The sequence below is a fragment of the Phascolarctos cinereus genome, unplaced genomic scaffold, assembly GCF_003287225.1.
Source record: "Phascolarctos cinereus isolate Bilbo 61053 unplaced genomic scaffold, phaCin_HiC Scaffold_4;HRSCAF=312, whole genome shotgun sequence".
NCBI lineage: Eukaryota > Metazoa > Chordata > Mammalia > Diprotodontia > Phascolarctidae > Phascolarctos > Phascolarctos cinereus.
In genome coordinates this window covers 439,792,602-439,808,367 of record NW_027555847.1, presented here as the reverse complement: position 1 = coordinate 439,808,367, position 15,766 = coordinate 439,792,602, and the positions used below count along the sequence as shown (strand labels likewise).

The 15,766-nt window shown below is 35.0% G+C and overlaps 1 protein-coding gene across 2 annotated transcripts in view; it reads left to right on the top strand.

Moving 5' to 3' along the window:
• PIGN (phosphatidylinositol glycan anchor biosynthesis class N) overlaps positions 1-14,629 on the top strand; it is a 229,230-nt gene extending 214,601 nt beyond the window's left edge. For both annotated transcript variants that reach the window (XM_020995757.2, XM_078153336.1), the window contains one exon: positions 5,839-14,629. In XM_020995757.2, the coding sequence (XP_020851416.1) occupies positions 5,839-5,962 (124 nt within the window). In that variant the 3' untranslated portion in view covers positions 5,963-14,629. The remainder of the gene's footprint in view (positions 1-5,838) is intronic.
• The last annotated feature ends 1,137 nt before the right edge of the window (positions 14,630-15,766 follow it).

Here is a 15,766-nt window from a genome sequence, read left to right as displayed (position 1 = left end):
CTGATGTTGGGAAATATAAGCTTGACCAGATAGTGTTTTGTGGTGTGGTCACTTTTAATTCTCCTGTACTATGTTAAAAACTTTTATTTGCCATATTCAGCCTATCAAATGGACCATTTTAATTAAAGATCCCACTGAAAAAATGATTGTCTAATCCTGAAATGATCTGTTTTTGAAAATGAAATAGTATTGAAATAGTTTAGTGTTAGGTTTAAAATTAAGTCTGTTTTTGGACGTAGTATCATTTTTGATAAATGACAGATCCTAGTTTGAGTTCGTTGATGTTTTTTGGAGAATATTATAATGGCAACATAAACACACTTTATAATCCAAAGGTATATGCCTTCTTCCTGAATCAAAGCCCCTTGGTTAGAGCCGAAGTCAGAAGGAAAACAATTTTTTAAGGGAACAATTTTTCAAGATTTTTAGTTTTCTCTCTATTTTGTTGCAGTGCCACATCTGTACCATATATAATTTGGGCCACTGCTTTGTTACGAGTGTTTAAAAGTAGAGCCCATTGGAAACTCTTTAGTGCAATCACATTTAAATATGGCTATCTAGTTTTAGTGATGATGTGTTCATTAAAATAAATACCAAAATATTTGATGTTATGGCTAAATATTTATGTCCCATCACTATTTGCTAACTTCCTTTCAGATATTATTACTTTCCTTTAAAAATAACCTTAAATAATATTCTTCTATGAATAGTACTACCTAATCAATAGCCATTTAAGCTTGATACAACTAAATGACCGTATGTTGTCTGTATAGAGGAAAATAAAGATTTTGCAAAGTTCGCTTCAAAAACTTCTGGATTTAATAATCTTTTAATTATGTCATTGAGGGAAGAGAGGCACTTTGGCATATTGGATAGAGAGCCAGCCTCAAAGCTGGGAAGATCTGGGTTTAAGTACCACCTCTGACTTATATTCATCGTGTGACCATGGGCAAGGCACTGAAACTATGAGCACTAGACCAAGCACTAGACTAAGACTGTCAGTTGCCAAGGAAATGCTAACTTTCATTGGTAGGAAAAATTTCCCTACCCAGGAGTTCCCTGTACTAATGAAATCACAGGTCCAGGCCTATCCCCATCCCATTAAGGTAAAGATCAAGGAAAGTAGAGTTAAGACAGAATTGTTTCAATTTTCAGGCAATAAAAATCCTTATCAGAAACTTGAGCCTCCTTTTATCTGACAGTGATGTCAATGAGGAGCTGTTGTAAAATGACTAGAGCTATTGAATTAGTTATTCAGTTTGTTGTTGTTGGTCCTTCACTTCTGAAGAGGATCAATGCTGTGATGTTAGGGTCAGGGTACAGTGTGTTCAACTATGGCTGATCAGTTCAATACAAGTTCTCAGAAGGCTGTACCACAGGTTGGGCACAGGTAGTCTGTTAGAACATTTGGGATGGAGATGTCTCTGGAATACATCTCACGCTTCCTTTGAGCTACAATGATTTTACTTTTTGCTTACAGAGTGTAGTGCCTTCTTTGATGTGGCCATATCACATGCTGGGTGGTCCTGTGCCAACATCTCCCATGTCCTACAATTTCTACTAAAGTTCTTCAGAGACTTTAAGAGAGTCCTTGTGCCACTTCTTCTGACCTCTGTGTGAGCGCTTGCTTTGTGTGAATTGTCTGCAAAGTAGTCTTTTAAGTAAGCATGGGTTTGGCATTTGGGCTTACACAGCCAGCCCCTTGGAGTTGTGCTGTCTGCAGTAGAGTTAGAATTGTTGGCAGTCCAGCTCAAGAGACGACCTTGGTGTCCAGTGCCGTATCTTGTCAGGTAATCTTCAGAATCTTCCTAAGACAGTTCAAGTGGAAGCAGTTCAGTTTTCGGACATGCTATGTTGTCTATATTTCGTAAGCATACAGCGGTGAGGTCAGCACAATGGCTCTATAGACCTTCAATTTCGTATGCATCCTAATACCTCAGTTACTCAGTAGTAGATATGCAAAAGCAGAATAGATTTGCTGATTTGGGATCCTTGTGCAGCTTTAAAAAATATAGAGTAATAGAGTAATTGAGGCAGCTAGGTGGCACAGTGCTTAGAGCAACCAGGCCTGGAGTCAGGAAAACTTGGATTGGCATTGATAATCTCCTTGGATTTTCTTTAGTCTTCTAGATTTTACTCTAAATCAGGGGTGGGGAACCTGATGCCTCAAGGCCACATGTGACCCTCTAGGTCCTAAAGTATGACCTTTTGACTGAATCCAAACTTCACAGAACAAAGGATTGGACCTTGAGGGCCTAAAGGGCCACATGTGGCCTCAAGGCCGCAGGTTCCTCACCTCTGCTCTAGATGTTTACCTTACAAGTTCAAGAGACTTGTTAGATGATAGTTGTCCGAGTTTTGTTTATTTTTCTTTTTATGGGTAGGAAAGACAGTACTTGGTTTCTTCTCAGCAGGGAAAGCTCCTGTGCTGTTAGATTGAGTGAATAATTTAGCCAGAACTGGAAATCACCAGTGAAGGAATTGTTTAAATATCTCTAGGGGCAGCATATCCTCTTCTGTTATCTTGCCTGGAAAAAGAAATTTAATGAGGCCTTTAAATTTGCCTCTGCAAATAATGTGGTCTTATTATCATGTTAACTAGGGTACACTGAATCATATTTATGTCTGTTAGAAATTTGGAACTGAAAAAGTGAGGGAACCCTCAAAATTTTACTATAGTAATTATTCCAGATATTGATATACCTATTAGATATGTATCAATTTAATTTATTAGGCAGGTAATATGAAGTAGTAGTAATTATAAAGAATGAATATGACCTCATCAAGAACACATCATTCCAGAGTAACTTAATTTCCTTTTTTGACAAAGTAGGTCTAAGGAGTAATATAAATACGTTTACCTAGATTTTGGCATTGCATTTGGCAAAGCTTCTCATCTTCTGTGGGTAAGTTGCAGAGATGTAGATGAGGTGATCATACAGTTAGGTTTATTTAGACTTGCTGAATGACTAAACCTAAAGAGTAGTCATTGAGGGTCATTCAGTGGACCCAATAGAGTATAGTACTCTACTGGAGCACCCCAAAGATATGTCCTATTCCCATCACCATTTACTATGTTTCTTAGTTATTGAATAAAAAAAAAAGTAGATTACTTGCTTGTCAAATTTTCAGATGACACAGTCAGTAGGGATAGCTTCTGTCTTACTAGGGTGAGAGTTAAGATCCAAAAATCCTATCAGTCTAGAATCTTAGGTGAAATTCAATATGACAATCTCTTCCAAATTTCCCTGCGTTTTTTGTGATTGATACCACCATGCTTCCTGGTGCCCTGTTTGCAACCTTGAAGTAATGCTTGCCTCTTTATGTTCTGTCAGCTACCAAGCTTTGTTGATTCTTTTTTTGTTCAGTCATTTTTTCAGTTGTGTCTGACTCTTTGTGACTCCATTTGGGGTTTTCTTGGCGAAGATACTAGAGTGGTTTGCCATTTCCTTCTCCAGCTCCTTTTTCAGATGAGGAAACTAAGGCAAACAGGATTAAGTGACTTGCCCAGAATCACACAGCTAATAAGTACCTGGGGCCAGATTTGAACAAGATGAGTCTTTCTGACTTGAGGCCTGACACTTTATCCAATGTGCCACCTAACTGCCTTTTGTTTATTCTAACAGTTCAATTCAGCAAACATATGTTAAGCTTCTACTAAGTGCAAAGTGTTGTGCCATTAGGGACACATAGACAAACTAAAATTGGCCTAGCCCTTAAGATGCTTACATTCAGCTAAGTGAAGGTAGGGTGGGAGAAGAGTCAACCTGTATCCATTAAAATAAATATACAATATATGCAAGATAAATTCAAAAGGAAGAGAGCTAATGGGGACTGGATGGGGGCTAGGTGACAGAAGAACCGGAGACCTCACATAGTAGTTAGAATGTGATCTATTCTTTGGGAAAAACAAAAAAACAAGCAATAGATTCTGTGAAGAGGTGATTGGAGACCACTTTTGCAAAGACCTCTTTTTGCAAAGGAGATGGAAAATGGTATATGAGGGACAGCTAGCAGGCCAGTTTGACTAGAACAGAGAGTGTGTGGGCCTTAAAATCATGCTATGTACAAATATGTTGAAAGAACTGGGAATATTTAGCCTGAGGGAGAAAAGACTAGGTGAAATGGAAAGAAAAAAGGAAGATGATAGCTATAGCTATGTTAGCTATAGTTATCTTCAGATAAGTATCTTTAGGTATTTATGTTGTTGTCATACAAAAGACAAATCTGAAATGTTCTGCTTTTGCCCTGGAGGACAAAACTAAAAAGCCGGGTAGTGGGAGTGACAGAGGGAAATTTCAACTTGATGGTGATCTAAGCCATCTTTTTTTGTTTTGTTTTGTTTTTGGTTTTTGGTGAGGCAGTCAGGATTAAGACTTGCCCAGGGTCACACAGCTAGTAAGTGTCAAGGATCTGAGACTGAATTTGAACTCTGGTCTTCCTGACTCCAAGGCCAGAGCTCTATTCACTGTGCCACCTAGCTGCCCTTATCCAAGCTATCTTAATGGGGAAAGAAGTACCTTGGAAAGCAATAAATCCCTTTTCCTTAGAAAGCTTCATGTAGAGCCTACATGGCCGACCACCTTTTGGTGATATTTAGATTTGGTTGGACTAGAAGGTTTCTGTTGTCTCTTTCAGCATAATTTCTGTTGCTTACTTGGGTTTTAACTTTATTTCTCCTGTCCTTCCTATATTCATTAAAAAACAATTCACCATTTCATACATTGTTAATGAGTTGATTTGTTTTCCTTGACCATGCTTATTTGTTAATAAGATGTGGTGGAAGGAGTGTCATTGGGAGTGACAGTGATGCAGAAATGGATAAATGAACAAATAAGTGAATGAATGAATGAAAGCAGAATCACTAAAGACATTAAAAAAACAAAGTCCTTCTGAAAGATCCTGAAGGAGAAAATTGTTGCCTCCTATGATCTAACAGTGATACGAGGTTCTAAGGGTAGATTGATAAGTATTTATAACTTCTTTATCTGTGACTAAGTGAAATGAGGCTACTTTTATCTGAGGTCTTGGAAATAAAGAGACAATGAAGCACTGGGTTTTCCTTCCCTAAATTGGCTTCCAGCTAACAAAATTTGCTAGGGAGATTGTGAGGGTTTGTCAGAGATTAAGAAAACTAAAATGAATTCCTAGTGATTATATTAATTCCTATTCACAATTTAAAAACTATTAGTAACTGAGAATAATGGAAAAGAAACTGATATATTCCAAGGAGCAGTTTGTCCTGCCAAATAAGAAAGCATAAATTCCAAAGAAGCTATCCTTGCTGGTCCTATGCAGCCAGTACAAATAAAATGTAAAATGAGAAATATATATACATATGTACATATAGTGATTGCCAGTAGAAAACTAAATTTTAGCTTTTGGAGCAGTTCTAAACCCCCCAACCCCCAGGGGGACGGGAAACAGCATCATGAAAGCAGTAGCTTTAGCTGAGAACACACGAAGATACCTGTTTTTTCTCTTTAAGCCTAAGTTCTCTGATTGAAAATGTCAATGCATGGAGCTAGGAAACTCCCCCTTCTCCCTCCTCTCCCTCCTCTCCATCCTCTCCCTCCCCTCATGGCTAGTGTTCCACATTTTTATTTTTCTTTCTCAGTGGTTGTATCCTTGGCCTAAATTGTCTCAGTTTATTAGATGGCATGTTCTTCAGTAATGACTGTTCAGAATCTTAAATGTGTCGTCAACTAGCATGTCTAGTAAACTTATAAAAAAAAAATCTATTGATCTAATCCTTTAATAGTTACATTTTTGTTATAAGCTTTTCTTGGCATGTGTTCTATCTTGACTAAGTTGTTCTTCCTTTTTGTCTTTTTGCAGCATTAGTCACTATGTCATTGTCATGTGTATGACCATCTTCCTGGTCTTACTCAGTGGACTGGCACAACTCCTAACAACAAAGAAAATCAAATTGTGGGGAAAAACCAAGCCCCACTTCATGTGATGTTGCTGCAGATTTCCGATGGCACCTGGATTTCATTCAGCCTCTTCTACTTCTATACTTCTATTTTTAAACTCTAATTTAGGAGGATTGACATGTCATAAAATCCCATCAAGGATTCAACATAATTTAGTTTTGGAAGATTAATAATGGTGTATAACATTTTCTGCTCCCACAAAGGGCAATACATTTGGAGCTCTAAATCTAGAGATATCTAGAATTAAGTAGTTTCCTTTTTTGAAGTTAAATTTTTGTTAAAAAAAAGTGTGGTTATGTCTTTGAAAAAACCATCATGAAAGTATTCTTCATCTTCATTTTTTCCCTTTAGCTGCAGCTTTTCTTCCAATTGTTGATATGCTGCACCTGCAGAAAGCTGGCTTTTGTCTGAGAATAAATACAGCCCTTACAGGACAGCTGTAGGTATACTCTATGAAGATTTTATTAACATATTTCTTGTGCTGATTATATCCCAAACTATAACTGTGACTGAACTTTGACATATATCACCAGGTAGCACCATAGTATTTATCAATATGTAAAATTAGCTTTGAGGCCATATTTTCTAATTGGCTGAATTGACACATTATTTAATTCTTCTGGTCTTCAAAAGATCTCTGATTTCCTTAGTGTGATTGGCCAAAATATTTCTCATCACCTGGTGGCCAAATTTTGGTGATGGGAATTTTTGTTTTCAGCCAGATTAGGTATTATAAGAGTCTACTGGGTCAGTACTTGAAAGCTTTCCATTCTGATATGAATTGATAGAGTCAAGAGTACTGTGTCTAACTAGAAACCAGAGTTTCCAGACCACAAGGAGGCATCAAAATAGGACTTTAGTTGAGGTTAAGGTTTACTGAAATAGAAAGGTTGGCTGTTGATATTTTTGTACACAGGATTCAGTAGGAAGAGTACAGTCTTTAGAATGAAAAGATCTGGGTTCAAATTCTACCTCAGATTCTTACTATCTACAAGACTTTGGGCAAGTCATTTAATCTCCCTGGGGCTTAGTTTCCTTACCTCCAAAAGAAAGAGGTTGATCTAGATCAAGATTTTTTTCAATTTCAATTTTTATTTTTAACATTTATTTTTAAATTTTTAGTTCCAAATTCTCTCCATCTCTCCAGTCCTTCCATCCCCACCTATTGAGAAGGCAACCAATATGACACCAATTATACATGTGAAGTCATATAAAACACATTTCCATATTAGCCATGTTACAAACAAAAAGGCAAGAAAAATAAAGAAAATGAAAAAAGTATGATTTAATCTGCACTCAGACTTCATCATTCTTTCTGTGGAGGTGGATAGCATTTTTCATGATGAGTTCTTTGGAATTGTCTTGGATCATTGGATTGATTAGAGTAGCTATCTTTTGCAGTTGTAGATCAAGATTTCTTAACCTTTTTTTTGCATCATAGATCCCTGTGGTAGTCTGGTGAAAACTACAGACCCGCTTTTCAGACTAACTACGCAAAACACACAGGAAGACAAAGGAAACAAATTACATTGAAATACAGTTACTAATTTTTTTTTTAACAAATTCATGGGTCCCATGTTAAAAACTTCAGATCTAATCAATGAACATATGCAATGTAGGTAGCTTCTGAGGTTCCTTTTAGCTCTAAATCTGTGTTTATATGATCCTTTTCCTCTCCCCAAATCCTACCAAATGTAGTGAGGAAAAAGCAAATTTGTCCTCTTAAATCTAATTAGAAAGGAATAAGAGACCTTTTCATGGGTAGATTTAATCTGGTGGATCTTCTCAGATCAGCAAAATAGAAAAGGTTTAATATTTTGTAAAATGGAAAATCTTTTGATTTAGAATCAGAAGATATGTGTTCAAGTCTCAGCTCTGACCACAAGCTAGCTATGGCACTGTGGAAAAAGTGAGCAACCTCTTAGAGTCTGTCTCATAGAATCAAAAATTATGTCCACAAAGGTCATGCAGTCCAGTTCCCTCACTTTACAATTGAGAAAATATGGTCGATTTCATCATAAACAAAATGATGGTGCTATCTCACATTTATAGGTATTGAGGTTGACAAATTTATCTAACACTCAAGAATTTTGAAAGAAGTGCTTTGTAAACTTTAAAACATCATATAAATGAAAGAAGTGTAAAAAGGCTTTACCATCATAGAACACTTAATACATTTGATAATCTTTTTCTGTGAGTTAAATTGTAAACTACTTCATTGTCAAACTAAAAGAGCCATGTTTCAGTTGAGTCCAGCAAACATTTATGAACTACTTATGCTTCCATATACTTGTACTACAAATACTTGTAAAATATTTGTGGAACACTGTGATTGTCAGGAGATACAAAGTGTATCTCAAACCAGAGTCCTACCATCATGAAGCCTATGGTCAGTCTAATAGGGAAATGCAATACGTTTGTAGATAGAATATAAATTCCTTTAAGGGTAGAGACCATTATCATTTTTGTCTTTACATTGCTCCAGCCTAGCATGTTATAAGCACTTAATAAATGCTTGTTCATTGATTCATATTCTTATAACTATAATGCACAAGAGGTACATTAAAAATCTAGAAACCAAGGTGTTGGTGAAGTCCAAGATGGAAACAGTTTCTGAATAAATCTAAAATACTAAAACTTACGGTGAATATTAAAAAACTGGACTGCTGATGTTTTCTGGCTATGAAATTACAGCCCAAAGCCTAAATATCCTTTCATTAAATTTAGGTTATCATCTGTAAACCAATAGAATATGTTGAGAGCAATTCTTATTTGGTCTTGCCATAAAGTAACCTTTCTAGATTGCCATAGGTTTGGGCTTTTGCTCTGGACATCATTATTCTCTTTGGCATAACATTCATGTGTCCAAAAGTGAGAAAAGAATAACTAAAAAGTTGACTTGGGCTGATGTGAAGCTTTTTTGACATGAGACCCATTTTAAAGAAGGAATTTCTTTTGAATTAAATTAGAATGTTGCTAATTCACAGTAATGACTAGAAAGCCCACTGAAGATTACTACATTTTTCAACTTGTTGGGTGAGTGAGCAAACATAATTTAGAAGATTTAGGGAATCAGTTTGGTAAAATGTTCTTTGTTCCTTTCTCCTTAGAATTGTATCTTGGTTTCAAATTATTTATGGTAATGCTGCAACACACACCAGCCAGGACATTATACAGTGTATCTGTATATATAAATACATATGTATAGATTTTGATTTTGACCATGTTAAAATAAGACCTTGGGTATGATCTTTAATCAGTTCCAAGAATTAAGATGATATTGTTGTATTTTTGGTTCAGATGTACTTAAGGATTAGTGAAATTTTTTCATGCCCCTGAGGACTTTTTGGTCAGTTTTTCTACAAATAGAAGAAAGCTGTTCTTATAAATATTTATCTTGTGTAACTCAGTTTAAATCCAAATCTGCCTTATTTACTCTTCTCTTCCTCTGCCCCTAAATTCTCACACAAAGGAATGAATGCATATCTTATCTCTGCATTGTAAAAGGTGCAGTATGTTTTGTCCAGAGCATTATTGTGCTAATCAAAACATGTCTCTTATAATATGGAAGCAGTGTGTGATTTTACCAAAAGGGAAACATTCAGAGGAAATTCTGGTTTTACATTGCAATAATCTATAAATAGGTTCCTCTGATTCACTTAGATAACTGACTTAGCTGCAGGGACCTTCCCTGTTTTGTGGTTTACAAAATGTCTTGGGAAATACTGAAATGTAGATTTTGTATTTTTATACCAAATGGCTAAGAAAAAATAAATAAGGTTTCATTGAAATTTGAGTGTGGGCAACTCTAATGCTACATCCCGTAAGAATCTCTTACTGAATTCTAGTCTTTGCTATGCTAGATTTTCATTTTAGGTTCTAGGATTTTTGCCAACATTATTTTCATTATTAGGGTATACCAAAGGCAATTAAAACATTCTTTTAAAGTTGAAACTATGTTGACCAAGTAGTAGAATATAGTTGTAGCCTCAGTGTTTTTATTCTCTACCTCATAGAGCTGTTTTAAGGTTCAGATGTGTATTCAAAGCGCTTTATAAACTGTAAAGCTTTATACAAATGGACGTTATTTATTTCCCCAAAAGCAATTTTTGAATAGTAGTTAAGTTTCCAGGATATTCTACAAAAGTCCATTAAAACCGTTATGTAGGAGAATTAAAGAACTTAACTACCAGTTGTCACATCATTCGGTATGAAAGTCGTGATTGTCAACTTTGATCACTGGTAGATATCTTTTCTTCTCCATTCCTCAAGCTTAATGCAGCCTTGGAAGTGAGAGCTAAGTTTTCCTTCTCTGATTTAGCATCTAGATAAAAGAGAAAGGAAACAGGGTAGAAAGCAAAGGACTGCAGAGATGGTGAAGGGAAGGCAGAAGGTTGTTGTAGACCGAAAGGAAGGGAAGGGAAAAGGAAGTGGCCATTCCCTCAGAGCCTTTGACAAAGAGGCAGATTTTCATTATTGAGTACTTCCTGCCCTCATATCTGGATGAGTATTCAATGAAACAATTTGCTAGATTATAAAAGTGTAATGTTCCCATTTTATTGGTATTCATTTAGGTGGGATTGTTATTATGGTATATGTTTCCAGTGTTTGTGGCAGAATTTTGTTTTTGGCAAGCAGGCCTTTTTTTTTTTTAAACTGTCATTACTTTGAAAAATTTCACTTATTAAATTAATTTTAGAAAGAACGATACAGGGAATTTTTGAGTTTGAAGATATCATGCATTCAGTCCACTTCCCCTAAATTTTTAGGAATTGGATTATAGTTTTCACTTGCTGTGTTTTTCTGAATAATGCATTTATTTGCTTTACCAGAAATAAGGTTGCAGTGAATTTTTTTGGTTAATTGAAGACCACCTCAAAAACAATTTGGAACATTTATAAAAAATGCATGAAGTTTCTACTGATAGTGTCACTGTATTGTATGTAATTTAATTTAATCTCTATGAAAAAGTAAGATCTTGTAAGGTTACTTGGGTTTTGCAGAGTGTTTATAGGAGAGATGAGCAATTGTACAGAGTTTTTATACCATAGAAATTTAAAAAAAAATAAATTTCCAGTCTCTGTTTTCTCCTAAATTGTCTCTTTCCTTTTTGAAATTATCCTTTTTGTTTTCTTTTTGGTGAGGTGATCTCAGGGTTAAGTGACTTGCTCAGAGTCACACAGCTAGTAAGTGTTAAGTGTCTGAGGCCAGATTTGAACTCAGGTCCTCCTGACTCCAGGGCTGGAGCTCTATCTACTGGGCCACCTAGCTGCCCCATGCAATTACCCTTTTTAAAATTTCTTATTAATTGGGTTACAGTTTCAAGGTGTAAGTGTGTAAGGATTATGAATTTATCAAAATTTTCTGTATTCAATTGTGATTCATCCAAAAAAACCCCAAAAATCTAATGTCAATAGGCTAAAGGAAAATTTTTGCAGCATAAATTCTTTTAGGAATTTAGTCAATCAATAAACATTTATTAAGGGCCTACTCTGTGCCATGCACTGTGCTTAGAGCACATTTACGAAAAGAGACAAAAGATAATCCCTTCCCCCACCAAAGGAACTTAAAATCTAATGGGGGAGACAACATGCAAATAAATATATACAAAGCAATCTATATATGGAATAACTAGGAAATAATTTAAAAGAGAGAAAGCCCAGGAATTAAGAAGAGTTGGGGAAGCCTTCCTGTACAAGGTTGGATTTTAGTTGAGACTGAAAGGAAGCCAGGGAGGAGAGAAAGCATTGCATGCATGGGGGACAGCCAGAGAAAATTCTTAGAGCTTGATTGTGTATCTGATACTCCCAATTAGTTGAAGTATTTCAGTTTTTCTTTTAGTATTATCAGCTTGTTAGAAGGACAAGAATATTGTCACTTTCAAAGTAGAGGATATAGAGCCTTGAATATTAAGTAAAAAAGAACAATAAACTATAAATGAGAAGCTTTGCTTAAGAAATTAGAAATCCTAAACTTGAATCCTGGTCCCACAAAGGTGCCCCTCCACCTAGCACTTTAATCTTCCTTGATCTTTCTGATAGGATGTTGTAAAAAATATGTTTTATTCCTACAAAGAAACATTTTTTAAAATATCCATGAAGATGACTTTTTTATTCTTTTTTTCATTTTCTAGATTTTCTTCTGAAATTTGAAAATGAAAAGTACTGTCTATCGCTATTATCTAATCATCAAAAATAGATTCTGAAATCTAGAATTCTCCTAAGACTTGTGCTATGTAGAGGAAAGAGCAAGGTGCTGATCTTCTAGAAGCTTTTCTTAATGTGAGGCTCATAAAGAGAGAACAAAGAAAGGCAATGTTAGCAGACGGGCCATTACTGGGATCTTAGATTCCAGAGCAGGTGTTCTTACCCTTTTGTGTGTGTCATGACCCCTTCCACAAGGTGGTGAAATTTATGGATCCCTTCTAAGAATAATGTTTTAAATGCATAAAGTAAAATGCATAATATTTCAAAGGAAACCAATTATATTGAAATCTGGTTATCAAAACTTTTTTTTTAATTCATGGACTCCAGTTTAAGTACACCTGTTAGAGTATCCTAGAGCTATAGGGAAAGGATTAAGAAAAATGATGAATTAAATTAACGTTTCTTAGAAAGGGGTACGGCATCTCAATATTATTCATTCAGATTAAGAGACCATGATTAGAGTTGGGAGGACTGGGAGCATTCTGGAAGGGAAAGGAGAAAGAAGATAATAGACATCCAAGGAATCTGGGCTGGGGTAAGGCAAAAGTCATATACAAATTAATGACAAGGGAAGGAGTCAACTGTGGGGAAAAAACGGATTATATGAGAGCAAGTAAAATAAAACTATGAGTTTTGCTGATTTAAAATAAAAAAATAAATGCATGTAAGGATTTAACAATAGCTAGCATTTATGTGTTACTTTAAGGTTTATAAAGTGCTTTACAAATATTATCTGATTTTATCCTCTCAATAACGGTAGGAGATGGGTGCTATTATTATCCCTATTTACAGATGAGGAAACTGAGAATGAGAGTTGCTCAGGGTCATACAGCTAGAAAGAGTCTGAGGCCAGATTTGAAATCAGATCTTTCTGACCTTAGGTCCAGTATCACTGTACCACCTAGTTACCCAATGGAAGAAAGCACAAACTTAATTAAAACCTTAAATTTGAATGGATTAAACCTCCCAATAAAATGGAAGTAAATGGTGAAATGAATAAGAAACAAAACCCAATGATTTGTTGTGTTCAAGAAATATATTTAATACATGAAGACACATACAAAGGGGATATGGGGGAATAGGGGAAAAATACACATCAAGCAATTCCAAAATAGTAGTTGTTCATAATTTCAGATAAGATAACAATGGAAGCTAATAATGTCAAGAGAGATAAACAGGAAAACTTGTGCTTAAATACTCCATAGGTAATTAAATAGCATTATTAATTATATTTTTATTGAGATATTTATTATTAATAATGATAATCATTAACTGAGGGTGTATCACATATCAGAGCACATAAATTCTTAAAAGAGAAAGCTAATTGAGTTGCAAATAGATATTGACACTAATGTAATAATTATAGGAGACTTTTAGATCAGCCTAAATCTCACAAAACAATAATAAGGAAAGCATATAGCTCACCAAGACATTGGAATTAGATTTGAAAGAGCTATGGGGATTTCTGAATGGGGAATGACAATGAACATATGTATTTCTCAATAATGAGTTGATCAAAGAACAAATTATAGAAAAAAGCCAAAAAAACTCTATTTTTAAAGAATGAAAAAGAATTTATTATGAACCACTATGTGCCAAGCATTGTGCTAAGTATGCAAATACAAAAGCAAAAACAGTCTCTACCCTCAAGAAATTTACTTTTTAATAGAGGGATACAGTACACTTATGGTACCAGTACCCAGTGAAGGCCATTTTGGTCTTAAAAGTTACAGTAATGATGAATGAAACCATAAGGGTTCCAGGAACAAAAGCAGAATTGATTTGGTCATGGTTCAAGAACTAGATGTTGGGGGGGGCGTATGGAAAGTTGAGTAATGATGCAACGATAATGGGATTAGCAGTGCTATTGACAAAATGGTCAGGAATTAGAGAGTGAAGTGAAGTACAGCAGAACCTGGCCTGAAATAGTGGTCCCACAGAGTCAGTCATTAGTTAGGACATTGAGACCCCAGAGAAAAGTTGCATAGATAAAATGGTTAAAACCAGCCTCAAGGGCATGTTCTCTGATCCAAGATGCAAGGTGATTGGAGAGAATTTCAATAAAATGGCCACACAAAATAAGAGTTAGAGATCTTAACCCAATCTCATAAAGATGTGTCAAACAAACCATAAGTAAAAAAAAAAAATCCTGGTCCAGACTGTAGTGGGAGCAAGATCTTAATCACTTCTCCTTCCCTAATGCAAGTTAAGCTAGTTTTTCCTTAAAAGGAATTGAAACCATCCCTGAGATTTGATTGGCTCAAGGGTTTAAAGGTTCAGTCTATTGACATACTTTTTTCTCAAACAGAAGACAAAACAGAAGACTTTCCAGCATCCTTCATACTATTAGGCTGATGGAAAACTATAATCAATTTAGTTTGGGGAGCTTCACTCGACCAAGTCAGCTCAAGGTATCTTCGATGCCTATCCTTATTGACCATCTTTCTCTTGGTATGGCTTAAGTAAATATCCTTTTTTAAACTGTTGGATGATGTACAAATGTATCATTTCATTCTAATAATGAACCTGTGCTACCAGGAGATGGGCATGAGTCAGGACCAACACAGAACACAGCTGGATTTGCAAGTGAATTCTATTAAAGAGCAATTAATACCTACTCTAAAAGAAATTATTCTTAGTAATAAAAAGGAGCTTTAGCAAATTTTGTAGTTGACAAATATGGTCCATATATCAGAACCAAGAAGAAAAAAATTACAAAAATAAACCAATATCACTAATAAATATCTTTGCAAAATTTTAAACAATTTAGGAGACTAACACAATACATATTCAAAATTAGTCAACTGTTGCCAAACTAGATTTATATAAGGGATTTAAAGATAGTTTAATAATAAGACAATTAGTATAATTAATTAGATAATCAACAAAGCCCATATTGTATCAGTGATGTAGAAAAAGACTTCTATCGTAAATAGCAATTGTTTATATTAACCCTAAAAACAATCCCTAAAGGATCTTTTGTAATATGCTTAAAGTACATATTTAAAACAGTCAATATTATTTGTGATGGAGAAAAATAGAAAAGAAGGTTAATGGAACAGAATGTACAAAATATAGAATATACAAAATATGGAAGCAACCAATCACACTAGACCAATGTTTGATAAACCACACAAACACTATTGAGAGGACTATTTGATTTTTTTAAAAAGTTGATTCATGCATTTTATTTGTTAAATTTAATTTTATTTATTTCCATTGCAAAAGTCTTTTTTTCTTTCCCTCTCACATCCCCAACCCTATTGGGGGAAAAAACCCTTTGTAATAAATATGCATAATCAAGCAAAGCTAATTCCCAAATCGGCTATGTCTAAAAAACATGTCTCATTCTGTACCCTAAGTCAATCACTTCTCTCTCACGAGGTGGATAACATGTTTTATCATGAAAAGAGAATTCCTATTTGAAAAAAATCACTGAAAGCTGGAAAGAAATTTGATGAAATTAAATAAACATATGCCACATTTCACAATAAACTAAATAGATCAGCAATCAAAATATAAAAGATTGAATCCTAAAAAAATTAAAGGAGAATGGTAGGTTGCGTCTTTCACCACCATGATTAGGGAGAACATTTTTAACTAAGAAAGGGATAGAGAAGGTTA